The 17,144-nt window shown below is 37.3% G+C and overlaps 1 protein-coding gene across 1 annotated transcript; it reads left to right on the forward strand.

Moving 5' to 3' along the window:
- The first annotated feature begins 206 nt into the window (after window positions 1-206).
- On the forward strand, window positions 207-12,935 carry LOC130636768 (collagen alpha-1(I) chain-like). Its single transcript, XM_057446611.1, has 24 exons — window positions 207-436; window positions 694-766; window positions 4,184-4,240; window positions 4,317-4,361; window positions 4,579-4,668; window positions 4,764-4,808; window positions 4,936-4,998; window positions 5,109-5,162; window positions 5,286-5,384; window positions 5,539-5,601; window positions 5,679-5,978; window positions 6,074-6,898; window positions 6,985-7,185; window positions 7,387-7,777; window positions 7,854-8,090; window positions 8,213-8,581; window positions 8,669-9,217; window positions 9,303-9,488; window positions 10,010-10,567; window positions 10,654-10,806; window positions 11,024-11,172; window positions 11,486-11,751; window positions 11,843-11,957; window positions 12,152-12,935. Exons 1-24 carry the CDS (start codon window positions 432-434, stop codon window positions 12,428-12,430), a joined length of 5,172 nt encoding a protein of 1,723 aa, XP_057302594.1. The 5' UTR covers window positions 207-431; the 3' UTR covers window positions 12,431-12,935.
- The last annotated feature ends 4,209 nt before the right edge of the window (window positions 12,936-17,144 follow it).

Genomic DNA, 17,144 nt, shown 5'->3' on the forward strand with positions numbered 1-17,144 from the left:
AACAGCCAGGTATGGAACTTTTAATAAAAGCTACAACTAAAATTTACGATCACTAAAATATGTCGCAACATCCGCCATGTTTAATAACAAAGCGCGAAACAAATTTCGTCGTTGCGCCTTTTAAAAAAATAAGTTTATTGTTTTAGTGATAATGTTTTTATACGGTAATTATGATTGACAGCCGGAAAATAAAAGGTGCATTGTTGAGGAAAACCCCAAAGCTGGATGACTGTTTGACAGAACTAACGTCGTTTTAGTTGACTATTGGACTACGAACGACACTTTAAAGTAGTCGCTGCTTTACACGCAACGCGAAATTTTGGTTATATCAAACAACATAGAAGTCGAAACAAAAAGAAGATATCCAAAAGTCGTTCCTTGCACTTATGCTGCTTTAAAGTGTTGATAAAGTTGTAGGAATTTTTACAATTATGAAGTAAGTTAAATTAGTTCGTCGAGTTTGTCTAGTTATGTATGATTCTACTAACGACGTATTTTCTTAGGTTTCTTAGGTTTTGTTTCGAGCATTTTCTTACCTGAAAATCAAGATTGAAGGAAGCATTACTTTTCATTGTTAAAATCGGAGTTCTTTTGCTTTTTAACGAAACTTCTAATTATTGGCTTCCTTTTATTTTTTTGTTTCTTGTATCTATATTAGCTAAAATATATTTATACATATTTTATGTATTTTAGTTTGTTCACCAGATCCTTAATCTGGATAGCAATAGTTTTAACAACAAATTCATACCTTGCTTCAAGTCAAAAAGTAAGTTTGTTTTACTAAGTTTTATTTTGTAAAAAAAATTACCCCCGGTTTTTGAGAGCAAAATTTTTGTTGATCAATTTCACTTCTTTTTTTAAGTCTGTCTTGTTGCTTAAAAAATAGAATGAGTTGGTTATTTTAAATTTTTAAGAAGTTCGTGTAAGAATTATCGTTAAATTATAATTTATCGACACATTAATTTTCAGGTTTATTATAATTTTTTTACAGTACCAATTGTTTAGGAATAAAAAATTTAGCAAGTTTAAAAAGATTGACAAAAACAGCTAACCAACAAAACAATTACTTTTGTATAAAAGTGAGACATAAAAACTATCAGGAACAAAGACAATTTATTCTGGCTGTTTTTTTCACTAAAATATCTTTCTATCGCCGCCATAGAAATCATTTATTTATATGATAAACACAACGCAAAGTGAAATATTTTTGTCACCTCATTAGTGGTAAAAAACAACTTGATCTTTAGTGTAACAGGCTTTTCATTGTAAACTTGAATTTTTGGCTTGACAAAGAAATTTACGTTATGAAGTAATGGACAGAGACGAAATTAGAACCAATTTAGAGTTTAAAAATATTAAACTTTGGTTTAAAATTATTTAATGTTGTCATAAAATTGTTTAAATTATTTCCTGATATTGCTTTATAAATGATAAATATATATAAAATAAATATTCACTACTCTATGTTAAATGGACAAGCGAGCAAAAAAATTTGAGTCATGTCTAAAAATAATATTTACATCATAATAAAAGGATAAAAACCGCATTCACTGAATATTGTTGTTGACTTTATATACTATATCTTGTCGTCGCTTAGCTTCAAAGGAAGTGAGTTATTTTATGAAGTTTATTTACATTACTCAGCAGACCACAATGTGAGAAACAGTTTAAAAAAAAGAAAACATACCTTTTGTCAACAGTGAAAATGTTTAAGGTTCCGGACGTCGGATATGAGGGGTCGAGATTTGATTCCAATACCCATTCTTGAAATGAATGAATATTCGCGGTTTTATTTTTTTTTTTTTAAATTTGGAACTTCTCAAAGTGTACTTTTAAAAACAAGCACAACTACTTAATTCTTTTAATAATGTCAACTCCTAGAGTTGCATTATCGATAAAAATTATTTTGCGGAAATTATTTATTTTTTTATTGAAAATTTGACATTTTCTTGTGCGTGAATTTATTTATAAGCAAAAATTCTTGACGATAATTTTTCCAGAATTTCTGAAAAGTTAGAGAATACAAGGGATGGATTTTTTCAGATGAAATTTTTAGTTTTTTGTACACTTGGGCCCAAAAAAGAGTTAAAAAAAAATTAGTTGAAGTAGTGACGTACAAAGTAGAAGTTGTTAAAAATACTTCTGTTCAAACGACAACTTTTACCGACGTTTATTTGCGGACGTTTTTATTGATAACATATTTCTTTCATTTCTTTCCCAGTGTGGTGCAACCCATTATCTCTTCAATTTCGCCTTCGTGCAACACGAAGAAATTGACCTGACAATCTCAATATTATCATAACAGAGACAAAATATTATGGAAGAACCTTAAAAGTTCAAAATGAACAGTAATGACGTCATTAAACTCACTTAGCCAAGGTGTTATCCACAAAAATAAACAAATTTGCTCGAAATTATGTATAACTTTATATCAAGGAAGGAAATTTTTTTCAACATTCAAAACATACTTTGTACGAAAATAATATTTTTAAATAGCAGCAATTCATTTAAATCGTCCAGTGACATCACGCGGAGTCTAGGAATAAAGTTGTCTTGTTTTTTAGGCGGGAAAAGATTAAAAGTATCAAAAATATAACCCGCATTTACAAGAAACTGTGCCAAAGTATGGAAAATGGATTATATATAGAAATTGATAAATATATGTTTTGATTTAAGTCATTAATAAATTACTGTAATAAAAAATCATAGTGAATTATGTTTAGAAAAAAATAGAGAATGCATTAATTCTTAAAAGATAAAGTATTAAGAACTAAGCTTCAAATTTATGGTAAAAAATAAAACAAACGTGATACTGAGCAATTTCTCAGCTTATAAATAAACTCTGAATCATTCTATGAGTATGCTTAGAACGAGAAGAATTCTTTAAAATTTTCGTTGATATTCGGATGAAATTTTCAAAATACGTCTGCCACTACATAAACAACTTGTCAACAATTTGTTGTGATTTTATTTCCGTATAAATATAATCAGGTCTGAACGTCCTTGTCACGCCTTATTCCGCCATTTTTGCGGTATTATTACCACAATGTCACTTTTTTTCTTTTTTTTCTTTCTTTTTCTTTTTCTTTTCCTTTCTGAATTATACCCGGTGCAGAACATTAAGCAATACCAACACAATTTTAACCCCACGACATTTTTGATATATAGTCAGTGGGATCAAACAAAGGACTTGTTCTTTTTTCGGTTATTGTTCGTTTTTTTTTTAGTTCTGCAAAACGACCGTTTTTTATTTCTACAGATATTGAGCTTACTTTTCATTGTACAATATCTTAATGTCTTTTATCTTTCGAAACCAAAAACTTTAAAAAAATGCAAACAAGCTAAACTTCTTAAACATATTTAAAAAATAAATTTATGAAGTATCTAGTTTCGGACCACTTTGTAAAATTTTTACAAAAACTTTACAGCAAGGCGACTTTCCATAACACGCTTTTTTATCAGAATAACAAATGTCTAAAATTTATTAACGGAAAAGATCGCTCTTAGGAACGACGTTGAGGCTGAAGCAGCATCAACATTGCTGGGGATTTCCCCTTAATATTGATAATATTTATTTTCAGGGGTGGCCAATAGAACGTAAGAAAAGCCAGTTGTGTAACAGCTGTTAAATAAATAGCATTCGCCTTTACCTTTTGCGGGACGCGTATGTTGATCTTAGAAGAAAGAGATATGTGTTTACGGACTTTGTTCACTTAGTCTTGTCAAAATGTTTTTTAAAAACAAAACGGCAACGCGCTTTTTTTAAATCAGCGATAAACGTGTCTCCTTTGCACATTTCCATTGCATACAATACTATTTGCGCACGAAGTCACGGCTCTAAATTCAAATACAGATTGCTGAGAGCGAGTTTACAAAACGCTTCATGTTTCTTTAAGCTTTAAAAAACAATAAAAAAAACACACATGCTTTTATTTCATTGTCGAAATTCAATAACCCTATTCTGATGGGCAGAAAGTTGTGCTGAAAAATCCCTTCCGCCCCCCCCCCCCCCAATTTTTAAGGCTTATAATTTGGGTACTTGCCATCAGTTTTAGTTATCTTTGGGACAGTAGAAAAAATGTTGAATGACGTCACCAGTCATCGGTTAACGTATGTTTAGCAGGGCAAACTCATGTTTCTTTGCAATGTCTATTTCTAAAATTGTAATTTTTTTATATTGTAGTGTGGAGGAACTTGCACACAATGCAGTAACATATGTGTTGGTAAAAAAGGAGATAGGGTGAGAATTTTTTTCTCTTTTCTGCGTCACGTTTTTTCTTATATTTGCACATCTCTTAATTCTTCTTTAATTCTAGGGCAGTGGAGGCTTGCCGGGATACAGAGGACCTCCAGGATTACCGGTAGGTATAAAACACCTTAATTTAGTAGCGCGTTACCTAATTGTTATGGAGTTCGCTTTGTCCGTTGTTGTATATCTAAAAACACACTAATAACAGTGTTTCCAACACTGAAGTGGCCATTCTGTTTAAATGGTCCAAAATTAAAAGCGTTTAAGAAGTGTGATATGGTTTGTGTGGAACACATTTAGTCGATTTGACACCTTGAATTTTTTTAAAGGGATTTCCGGGTCCTGAAGGTCCCATTGGTGCACCTGGTGATAAAGGAGACTCCGGACAACCTGGAATGGTTGGTGATGCAGGATCAAGAGTAAGAATGTCGCTTTGTTTTTTGTTTGTTTTCTTCTTTCATCTCTTCATTTGTTCGTTCGTTTGTTTAACCATAGCATGCTTATTTTTATGTAGGGAAAAGTTGGACCACCTGGTCTACCTGGAAATCCTGGAAGACATGTTAGTGACATACTAAAATACATCCTTTTATATTTCATGTATCTTTCAGTGCACTGCATTGTCATATTTCTGATGTTAATTATCAAATAAAAACAAAGTTAAGGAAGATATTTAATATTTGTTCTAGGGTCATCCTGGTAACGATGGTAGACAGGGAGAACCTGGATTGCCTGGATGTAATGGCACTAAAGTAGGTATTTTATTGATGTCAAAAACGTAAACCATACTTGCATGTATAATTTTGTGTTGTTTTGAAAGTTATAAGTTATTCTTCTAACGATCTCTTTTTTATCTTCTTAGGGAGATAGAGGACCGAGTGGACCACGAGGACGGGATGGCACAAGAGGAGATCGAGTATGTAACTTTTCAAGTTTCCTTAACATAAGTCTTTGAATGTCTGTTTAACATTTGGGATATGACTAAGACGTTAAAACATAAACACGAAGTTTCTTAGCTAAATTTAAATATGTATTTTAGGGTTTGACTGGAGACGTTGGTCCTGCTGGTGAACCTGGTGATTCAACAGCCACCCGTTTAAAAGGACAAAAAGGTGAACCTGGAAGGGATGGAGATCAGGTAACGATGTTATAAAAAAATTTTGATTTTGCCTATTTATCAATAATATTTTTTGCAATTAATAATTTACAACCTTTTTCTCATTTTGAATTTAATGTCTCTAAGCAATCTCTCCTGTTGTGTGCCTCAGTAACTGTACTAAAATTATCTACAGGGTTTTACTGGAGACCAAGGAAATACTGGCGAAAAGGGGAACACAGGGGCAAAAGGAAACAGAGTAAGTTGTCCTTCTGTTTTAAAATTCTAACCTTGTTGTTATTTCTCGTGTAATTTTTATCTTATTTTCAATTTTAGGGTAGGACAGGTGGTAGAGGACTCAAAGGCGAACCAGGCTTTCTGAGAAACCTTACTTACCTTGGTGTTAAAGGAGATCGTGGACCAAAAGGTATACCTGGTCCACCCGGTATAGCATGCCAAACACAAGTTACTGGGAATTTGACAACGGTTGATGCACCAAAGGGAGCTAATGGAACCAAAGGTCAAAAAGGAGAGCCTGGATCACAAGGTCCCGCTGGAAAGTCTGGAGAACAGGGAGATGACGGCGAACAGGGTGCTACTGGTGACAGAGGAGAAAGGGGTGCAATTGGACCTAAGGTGATTTTTTATTATGTTTCTTGAATATAGGCTTTTTAAAAGAAATGTATAGGCAGTTAGGAAAGTTAAATATATTTAAATTCGTCCTTTCGTAGGGATCCAAAGGCATGATCGGAAACACAGGCAGAAGTGGAGAACAAGGACAGAGGGGAGAAATTGGTCCAGTTGGAAGTCGTGGTGAAAAAGGTGATACAGGTCCGAAAGGTGACCGTGGAATTACAGGGAATGCTGGAAGAGACGGAGAACCAGGAAGGCCAGCAACAGGTACACCTGGAGCACAAGGCGATGAAGGTCCGCGCGGTCCTGCTGGAAGTGATGGAATACAGGGACCTGTAGGACCAGCTGGTCCTCCCGGAAAAATGGGAGAAACAGGACCTCTTGGTCCTAAAGGTAATGACGGTGAACCAGGCCCTGCTGGTCCAACAGGCGAAAATGGAAACCCGGGTGAGCCAGGAATGAAAGGTCCTACTGGTCCGCAAGGACCACAAGGAGAAAAAGGAAACACAGGCATACCTGGAAACCCTGGTCTAAGCATGAGTGGAACACCGGGAATGGATGGTGATACTGGGCCACGTGGACCCCCAGGAGAACAAGGACCAACTGGTTTTCCAGGACCTGCCGGTAAGCCAGGACAAGTTACTACAGAAAAAGGTGAAAAAATATTTCCAGGTGCCCCCGGAGAAAGAGGCCCACCAGGACTAAAAGGGGTTGAAGGTGAACAAGGTAAAACTGGTAGGCGGGGAGAAAAAGGAGCACCATGCACATCGTGCCCTCCTGGACCACAGGGAGAAAGAGGTTTGCCTGGTCAAGCAGGTATTGATGGTGCACCAGGCGAAAGAGGTTTAAAAGGCGAAAAAGGAGGAATTGGTGCTGAAGGAAGTGTTGGTAACCCTGGTCCGCGCGGTGAAACTGGACCGCAGGTAACTTTTTTCGGCAATTTCTGGCTTTACTTATTGTCATTAACCCAGATATTAAAAATAGCAACCTGTTTTTTTACTCCATATAGGGAAACCCAGGTGAACAAGGACGTCAAGGAGCGAATGGTGCGAAAGGTGCTGCAGGGAAAGATATAGTTATTAACGGGGAAAGAGGAGATCGGGGTGAGCCTGGCCAACCGGGAAGTACTGGTCCTGTTGGCTTTCCCGGAGCTATAGGTCCGCGTGGTGATCCAGGCAGCCCTGGACCACCAGGAGAGAATGGAATTCAAGTAAAGAAAATTATATTGTTAACAATACTAATTTTTTTAAGAAACGAATTTAATTTATTAACGGACCCGTGTTTGATTTTTGCTATGACTTTTGTAGCAATAATTTTCGTTAAAACACAATGTTTCATTAAAAGTTTAGAAATAAGTTAAACCATGGCAACTTTGTACTTTAATAATAATTGATTTTTTATGAAAATGTAGGGAGAAACTGGTGGTAATGGAGCGCCTGGTCGAAATGGTATTGATGGAGAAAATGGTGCAAACGGAGAAAAAGGTGAACCTGGAGTAGGCGAAAGAGGATTCAGAGGAGAACGTGGAGCTACTGGACCAAGAGGGCTAACAGGTCCAAGAGGACCAATCGGACAACCGGGGAAGAAAGGTGAACCATTTCCAACCATCTTAAAGGGCCCACCAGGTTTGCCAGGTCAGAAAGGAAATACTGGGCAAGCAGGTCCTGCAGGAGCAGTTGGTCCCGCAGGTCCACCAGGTGTTCAAGGAGAAGACGGTCAAAGAGGAGAACCTGGAAATGGAGAAAAAGGAAATAAAGGAAACCAAGGTCTACGTGGACAACCAGGACAAGTAGGAGAAAGAGGTATTTATAATTTACCAAGCGCTCTTGTTAATTTTCTATTTCTCGTGTTTTATTCTAACCGTGTTTGATTATATAGGAAGAGACGGAGCTAATGGCATACGTGGAGAAAAGGGAGTACCTGGACAAGATGGTCCAGCAGGTCCAGCTGGTCCTATCAAGGGTGAGAAGGGTGATTCAGGAGATCCTGGTGAGCGAGGGAAAGACGGTCCTCCTGGAACTTCTGCAGCGCGGGGATTACCTGGAGCCCCTGGCCTAAATGGCACGAAGGGGGAAAAGGGTGACTCCGGATCGCGTGGAAGTTCAGGCGATCCAGGTACGTTTACCCAGAAAAATAATTAGATTAAAATTATTTTTTCAAAGTATAGAATACTAAGAATTAATAAAACATTTTTGTTACGCCAGAAACAATATTTTACCACACCAATTCAATTTTAGGAACTAGAGGTCCACCGGGTAACAGAGGTGAGAGAGGAGAAAAAGGAGATCGTGGAGAATCTCGTGCTGGAGAAAAAGGAGATCCTGGCAAGGAAGGAAAACGAGGAGAAAAGGGACGTGATGGACGTGATGGTCAGAATGGAGTTGGTATTCCTGGACCAAGAGGTGATCAAGGTGAGAGCGGTAACCCTGGAGTTGGAGTTAGAGGACCACCAGGAGAGCGAGGTGAAGATGGGCTACGTGGTGAACCGGGTAAATCAGGCTACAAAGGTGATATCGGACCCCCAGGGAAGGATGGGAAAGATGGAACACCAGGAAAAGATGGCGCAATAGGGGAGCCAGGAGAAACTGGAAAAAAAGGAGACACAGGTGGACACTTTATTTACTTTTGCTATCTACTTTTTATTGTCGGAATATGTTGTTTATCAGATTAACGACGCTTTCTATTAATTATAGGACCCGTCGGGCCGGAAGGAAGAGAAGGAGAAAGAGGAGAACCTGGATATGTTGGAGAAAAAGGAGCTAAGGGTAATTCTGGTCCACGGGGACCTCCCGGGGCAACAAGTAGTGTTCAGGGACCAAAAGGCAGCAGAGGAAGACCTGGTCAAATAGGTGAACCAGGAAGACAGGGAGAACCAGGTGGCCCTGGGCCACAAGGGGAAAAAGGAGATCCAGGTATTGGTACTGAAAAGGGAAACAAAGGTGACATCGGTCCCCCTGGACCCGCAGGGGAAAAAGGCGACAGGGGTGAACGGGGTTCTGAAGGGCGTCAAGGGGAAACAGGTAGGGAAGGAGCCAGAGGTGAGCCAGGACGAGAAGGACCACCAGGTGCTATAGGAGATCCAGGTTTACAAGGAAGAGATGGACCAGCTGGTCCGTCAGGCCCACCAGGAGAAAAAGGAAGCACAGGTTTTATTGGCAAGCCTGGAGACAAAGGGGAACCAGGCCCAAAAGGACCAAAAGGAGATCGTGGATTATATGAAAGAGGAGAAACTGGTCCAATCGGTAAGTATAACCGTTTGTCATTATAATATATTTTTGAGATGACAAATTAAAATAATATACAAAATACCATCTACTTCAATTTTAGGACCCCCTGGACCAACTGGACCCCAAGGACCGCCTGGAAAGGATTATGTTTTATCTGTTGATAAAATAGAAACAGATATTGAAAAGGGTAGCAAAGGACAGAGGGGAAAACAAGGCGAAAGGGGAGAGCGAGGTGAAAAAGGAGAAATAGGTGAACCAGGTGTTATAGGCAATGTTGGCGAAGACGGTAAGTTTGTACTCCAGAACGTTGTTGTATTGATTTATTGAAATAAATTTTAACCGAGAATGACAGCTGACTACACGGTGTTAATTTTTTAAGGAAAATAAGTTTAGGTAAAGTGAGACTCGTAATGACGAAAAGTTAAGAAGCAATTAAAAAACATTACAATCCTAATGGTATGAAACAAACAAAAATTATTGAGATTATTATAAAAACAAAATAAAAAAGAAAGAAATCTATTAAAAGAAAAAAGAGGGAGAAGATAACATATATGTAGCATAAGAAACAAAAGTTAAGGAAGAAAAGGCACAAGATGCTTAAGAACATTTAAGAAACTTTTCAGGCTCAGATAGATGATTTTTAAGAAACATTGAACCTGCCTTGCAAAACTAGTTTCTTAAAAGACCTGTATATTCTAAATATTGTTACTAATAAATGTCTACTAAACGTTTATTTTTAAAGTAGATCTGTTGCTAGACATAATACTTAAGTTCGAATTATATCATTTTATATTGTTTTGTGTGCAGGTCCAGCAGGTGATGTCGGAGATAAAGGAGATAAAGGAGAAAAAGGAAGAGATGGTACCCAGGGGACACCTGGTGTTAAAGGAAATAGTGGTGCTCCTGGTCGTGATGGTCCAATAGGTGAAAAGGGAGACGTAGGTACACCAGGCCAGGATGGTGCCACTGGCCCTCAAGGACAACAAGGTCCAGAGGGACCAACTGGTAAATCTGGAGAACCAGGAAGTAGGGGAGATAAAGGTGTGGCTGGGCCACCTGGTCCAGATTGTCCTGAAGTAAGAGGACCTTCTGGAGAACGTGGAGAGAAAGGAAATACGGGGAACAGAGGCAAAAAAGGAGAACCAGGACCACCAGGAGAATCAAACGAAATAGGTGCTAAAGGTGACCCTGGTGAGCCAGGAGAAAAGGGCGTTGAAGGAGCTGCAGGTCCCCAGGGTGAAGATGGACCCTCTGGTAGAGAAGGAGCCACTGGACCACCAGGACCAGAGGGTTTTAAAGGACAGAAGGGTGAACCCGGGAAATTAGGTCCAATCGGACCTAAAGGAAAGGATGCCGTAGGAACAGGTAAGAGAAGTAACCAGATAATTTGTTGCTTTTTATTTGACATTGGTATTGACCTCTAATCATTTTTAAAACAAAATTATGACCAGGTGAGAAAGGCGACAAAGGAGAAAAGGGTGCAACCGGTCCCGTTGGCGCCGATGGTCCAAGAGGAGAAGATGGTAGCCGAGGGCCTCAAGGGCCACCAGGACCACAAGGTGATAAAGGCGACAAAGGGGAAGATGGTCTGAGTGGTCAAAATGGTAAGAAAAGAACAACATTTGTTTAATAGGGGAACAATAACAAAATTAGGAGGCTCAAAGTCATCATCTTGGAACAACAAACTAACAATAACCTTTAAGCTTATTTTGTTCATAACTGTTTCAATTTGCAAAAATTATTTTCGTCGCTTTTTCTTCACCAAGATCATTTTTACTCACCAAAAAACCTACAGTTTATATGAAATACAAATTTTCGTAGGTCAAGATGGACCCGCAGGCCCACCAGGCCCACAAGGTGTGCAAGGAAAAGAAGGAGTAAAGGGAGATTTTGGACCACCAGGACCGGCAGGAAAGAGCGGATCAGCTGATTTTGGTCACTATCTTGTCAAACACAGTCAATCAACCACTGTAAGTGTCTCTTCGTACTAATTTTCGCGCGCAATATTTCTCCTGCATTTATAAAATTTAGTAAAGACATTATATGCAAAAGGTTTTGCGCGAAAAAAACAGTTTGCAAAAGGTTTGCATCCATATTTGTCAAAAATATTAAGTTTTACTCTTTGTTATTACTTGTAGGGAATTTGAACTTGTTCAATACTTAAACACACGAAATAGATTTTTTTTTTCAATCCGCGAAGATTAATAAGTACGAATAAGATACGCATCGACATAAACTCAGCGAATTAAAGACTGACATAAAACAATTTGATTTAAATTTAAGGTACCCGAGTGTCCGACAGGTATGGCTAAAATGTGGGAAGGGTACAGTTTCCTGTACTCACAAGGAAATGGAAGAAGTCATGGACAAGATCTTGGTCAACCTGGATCATGCTTATCTCGTTTCAGTACTATGCCATTTATGATTTGTGACTTGGAAAACAAATGTACAGTAGCCTCTCGTAATGATTACTCGTACTGGTTGAGCGCACGAGACGAAATGACTATGATGCCATTGAGAGATGCTGAAATTGAGAGGTTTATTTCAAGGTGAGAAGTTACACAAAAATACAAAATACCTCGGAGTATCCTCATTTTTAAGGATTTGTAAATAATACTTTACCCACCAATCTTAATATAGGTGCGTTGTGTGCGAAGCACCTGCTAATGTCATAGCTGTACACAGTCAAAGTTTGTCTATTCCAACTTGTCCAAATGGATGGAGAAGTGAATGGGTTGGGTACAGTTTATTGCAGGTAAGCTTTTTTATGCGCTACTAACCTTCATTTTAACAGTTAGCACAATAAACTGATAAGACGATATTCTTCGAACCTACCTTCTGGCTGTACCAATAAGATCGCCTTTTTAGAGTATTTTTGAAGTATATTTTTTTAAGGGGCCAGAAAGAGCCGCGACTCGTTTTTTTTAAACATTTTATTTTTATTTTTAGTATAACGCAGCTGGTGCACAAGGGTCTGGACAGATGCTACAATCCTCGGGTTCCTGCTTACCTAATATGCGGAACAATCCTTACATAGAATGTCATGGTCGTGGCACATGTTGGTACTATGCAACGCAAGTCACCTTTTGGCTGTCCACTATAAACGAGCAAAATCAATTTGAAACACCTGTTTCCGAAACACTGAAAGGTCAAGATAAGGTCAATCGAGCTAGCAGATGTTCTGTTTGCATTAAACAGACCAGCACAACATCCTCGAACGAACCTTAGATCTAACTAGAATTTATTGCACAAAAAGCAAGGCGCGAAGGTATCTATTGTATAGTGAAAAACAACAATCAGTAAATTGTGTATATTATACAGAATAGTTCTTGCAAAATAATTTATATTTTGCCGAACTATATCAGCAAATTTGTAGCTGGTCAGCGGTTATATGTATTAAAACAATTTTACCACAGAGAATGTTAATTTAAGATAGCAAACTTTTTGTTTGTTTGTTTGTTTGTTTGTTCAGTTTTTTACACAAATTGTTTCACTCGAGCTTTAGTAGTTTTCCTCTCAAACTTTTAAATTCCGACATAAATTGCCGGTTTGTCTCGCTCACTTAAACTCTATATAAAAAGACACACACATAAAATGTGATAGCTTTTTTCGATATTTAGGAATGCATTTTGATAGTTTTGTGAAAGCCATGGTGAATTGATTTTATTCCAGAATAATATCTGAACATATTTAACTCTTTACATATTATTGTCAAAAAAATATTTTTTTAAAAGATTCGTTTTTCCTTGCCCTCACAATTGTCCACAGAACCTAATAGTATAGGCGATTGGGAGGTTTCTTAATATATTTCTATTCGAAATAAAATCTTGCAAATTGTTGCAGTGCAAATCTTGGAACTACGTTGTTTCCTTTATTAGCTAAAGAGTAACGTAAATATCCAGGACGGTAAAAAAGGGACTATTATACAGTGGAATCTCTCTAAAGCAGACATGGTCTGAAGCGGACATCTCTATATAACGGACACTATTCCTTGGAACGGACTGATTTCAGGTCAAACTCTCACAAGGAAATCTCTATATGACGGACAGTTATAAGGCGAAAACTTTATAAAACGGACACTTTTCTTCGCACCAAATGACAATTTCCCTTGAAAAAGCTCTGTGTCAAGCGGACACAAGAAAAAAATCTATTATTGACGAGGAAAGACAAGAATACTGTCATCAGTTACAACAAAAAGTGCAGGACCTCCAAATATAAAAAAGAAAACAAACTTCAATCCGAGATTTCTTTGAGTACATTATAAAATACAACGTATTTGTTAAGTTCATATTTGTTTTTTGTTTGTATAACAGTAGAGTGTATGAATAATAAGTTCACATTCAACAAATGATATGTCTCATTTTCTTGATTTAAAAGAAATAGAACAAAAAAACGTATATAAACAAAAATCATGTTTTCGGCAAAATTTTACTCTGAAAGTGATTTTTGGATACGATTTCTATAAAGCGGACACCTCTATAAGACGGATAATTATTTTGCACAAATGGTCTAAAGTTCGTAGCATTTGCAATACAAAACCTTCTCACACACGCGCTCTTCTTGTTTGACTTAATGACAAAAAAAAATTATCGTTTTCTTTCACTCACCAAATGTGATTAAGACCAGGCTGTAGCGCAGCTCATATTATAAACATTTTAAAGGAAACTGAAGAAACTGAATGAACCCGTTTCTTAAATAAAGATAAAGTTATTTGGATGCTTTTTGAAAGTCAGGTAACATGGATCGCGTTAATTTTTTTTTGTAGAAAATGTTATTGTTTTGGTTGGGGGCTGTTCAATAATTAAGTCACGCTAAATTTGCCTTCTTAGAATCCCTCCTCCCTCCCTTCGGCGTTCTCCGTCAGGTTATCATATAAGACCTCCTTTGCGACACGTTTCTTTCATACGTTTAACAAATTAACAAATATGTAAATGACAAATAAATATCATATCAAAAAAAGATAATCACTCGCTTGTCTAAATTAATTCGAAGTCATCTAACACTTGGGAACAATCTCTAAAACATCGGATGCATTGTCGTCAAAAATCAACGTCACCAAAAAACATCGGATGCATTGTTGTCAAATTCGACGCCACCAACTGCACGCCATTCAAACTGTTGAAATGCAATTGCACATGGCAATACTTATTGGTGGCGGTCGCACTTTTCTTGTTATAAAGCTTTTGGCAACCGTACGCGATTTTTTTTGTTCGGCAGTATGATAAATGGTTTTGCATTGATTTGATACTTCAAAATATAGACCGCAGTGTCCGCAAACACGGCTTGTGAGATTATCCTTGGTTAAATCAACCTCGTCCCCAGAGTCTTGTGGCCCCTGAGCACATATTACGGAGTAGCCAACCTATTTCCCCCTATCAACCGCTATCAACTTCATCAACAAGGCAAAATGCCTTGGAAACGAGGTTGTGGCTGAGTACCCTTTGGAAAGTAGAACCACGGGGGGACAGCAGGTGGTAAGAATCTATCTTTCATTATTTTTTAACTGATTTCATTATTTTTAAAATGATTAAACTGGAGAACAACATGCTTCGTCGATGCATTTCACGATTTGCAAAAAATATTACGACTCTCGGACATGATGTTCTATCCATTCCTCTGACCTTGTCATTGTAATTCCCAATAGATCATCCTTTATAAATTCAGCAACAACTGCACGACAATCAATGTACTTATCGAGAATTTTTATACCGTGACGTTACGGATTTAAACTAGGTACTACCCACCCCTCTTATTTACCGTTACGCTGCGTCATGAAAAACGGAAGACCCACGTACCCCCTAGCGTGACGTAATTAATGAACAACCCCTGATGAAGTTTGTGTGCTATACCCTCCTTGCTCAGCCATCTCATCTACGATTAGACTGCACTGACCTAGCACGGCTTTAATGAAACGGTAGTACCAACGCTTATGTGTTAGCATAAACCGCCTTAAGGTGATGCTGTTTTTGTACTCAGTGGAAATGTTTATGTTGGTATTACGGGTCCAATCTTTTTTCTTACATTTAGCAGGAGGTGGACGAACTAGACAGCTAACCTGATTTTAAATTCTCGTTTCACTTCTTCTTGGCTTTGTGCTTATTGTATATTTACAGTCGACTATCAAATTCAAAGTCACCGGCATGTTTCCTTAAGAAACTCTCATAAATAAACTTCCAAAATTCGACACTACTAATTCGATAAACTCTTTTATTCGATCTAGATTTACTCTCTAATTCGATTTCTTGCTGTAAAGTGGCCCTAACCACAGTTTTGAATCATATTTCAAATTTTCATTCATTTGAATGTTTTGAAAGTGCATTTTGATAGCAAATTTTGTAAAAACAAAGGCATTCGAACTTATAGTCCAGGAGCTCATAACAGAACTTTAAGTCCCATTTTCGACAAATGGCTTGACCCTCTAAATAGGTTGGTAGTATCATGGACAACAAAAGTCACATGGTCAGCTGACCCAATTTGGGGGCGTTTGGGTCCCAGGCCCCTAAAATTACCCTAATTCGAGACTCCTATTTGGTCCCATAATTCTCGGGGCTTAAAAGTTAGTAACGTGTGTCACTATATGAGAGAATCTGAAAAATGATAAAGCTTACCGAAAAATTGGACCTTAAGACTGGGTCAGACCCCCTCAAAGACCATATTTAGGACCTTAATCTGTCCTCATAAGCTACAAATTTTGCACAAACATTCTCTAACATAGTGTAATATCAGTGGTCATAAAGCTGACCAAACATTTGGGACTCTTGGCCTAGTCAGACCGCGTCTCGCCCCAAATTCCTATTTTAAACAACTTTTAGAGGGTAAAAAAACCCAATGACTACAAAGCCCAAACTCAATACTTGTGTTCTATACTAACTATGTAATACATAAATGGTCGAGCTTACCAAAAAATACGGTCCTATCAGCAGATCAGACAAAGATCTGATCAGGGACTCAAATTAGACCTCATGAGGTACAAACTTAAAATTTTGTAAGACTATTGTAATTTGGCAAAAAGCAAACTAAAAATTACGGTCTCTTGATCAGGTCAGACAATAGCTAGCGATATCAAATAAATGTTCAGATAGCATCTAATAAAATATAAATATGTACAATTGGTTATAGCAGCATGATTGGTGTTGTTCTGCATCAGTATCTAAAGATGAGAAATTTCATTCAGTCATAAGATCTAGTTTAAACTAAAATACAACATTAAAAAATATTAAAAAGGTTACTCAGTTCTAGAAAATATGACATTGAATCCTATTCTGTAAATTTTTTGTCAAATCACACGAAAAATCTAACCTTAAATTATCATTAGACGCCTTCGTAACTAGTTTCGTCATCACTGTCTGAATTGTCATCACTTGATAGTTCATCAAACCCTTCAAAATCTTAAGGAGAATGAAATACTTTTAATATTTAAGTAGCGGAAATAAAGAATTCCTTCCGAGTATTAATTAAAAAACTAAGTGACTAGATTGTAAAACTTAATATCCAAAATTTTTCCTTCTACTTCTCTGGAGAATCCATTATAATTTTCATTGCTGGTGACATCTACTGCTTTTGGAAACATTTTGCCTTCGTATCACTTAATAATATAGCTGCCATCTTTCAGCAGCCAACCCATGTCTTCAGGAAGGTGATTTGGAGGCTCAGACGTTAATAATGACATCCATAACTATGAATCATACTTTGTTCGATAAATCTTTTGACGCAACACTCGTAAACAAGGTGGTAGAGAACTTCCATCAAACTTTTTAACACAGGAAATTGCTTCCTCCTTTTGGTTTATACTTTTCCAAAAACATTACCAACCTAGCTTCATCTACAGATGATAGATTCCTTTTTCCATACATGCTGCATACAAATTTTGTCGCATTCTGCTGACCTTTAAATCTTGAGACATGTCTACCTGTTTTGTCATCCACAAATTTTCAAACACGTA

Source organism: Hydractinia symbiolongicarpus, chromosome 3, assembly GCF_029227915.1.
Source record: "Hydractinia symbiolongicarpus strain clone_291-10 chromosome 3, HSymV2.1, whole genome shotgun sequence".
Taxonomy (NCBI): domain Eukaryota; kingdom Metazoa; phylum Cnidaria; class Hydrozoa; order Anthoathecata; family Hydractiniidae; genus Hydractinia; species Hydractinia symbiolongicarpus.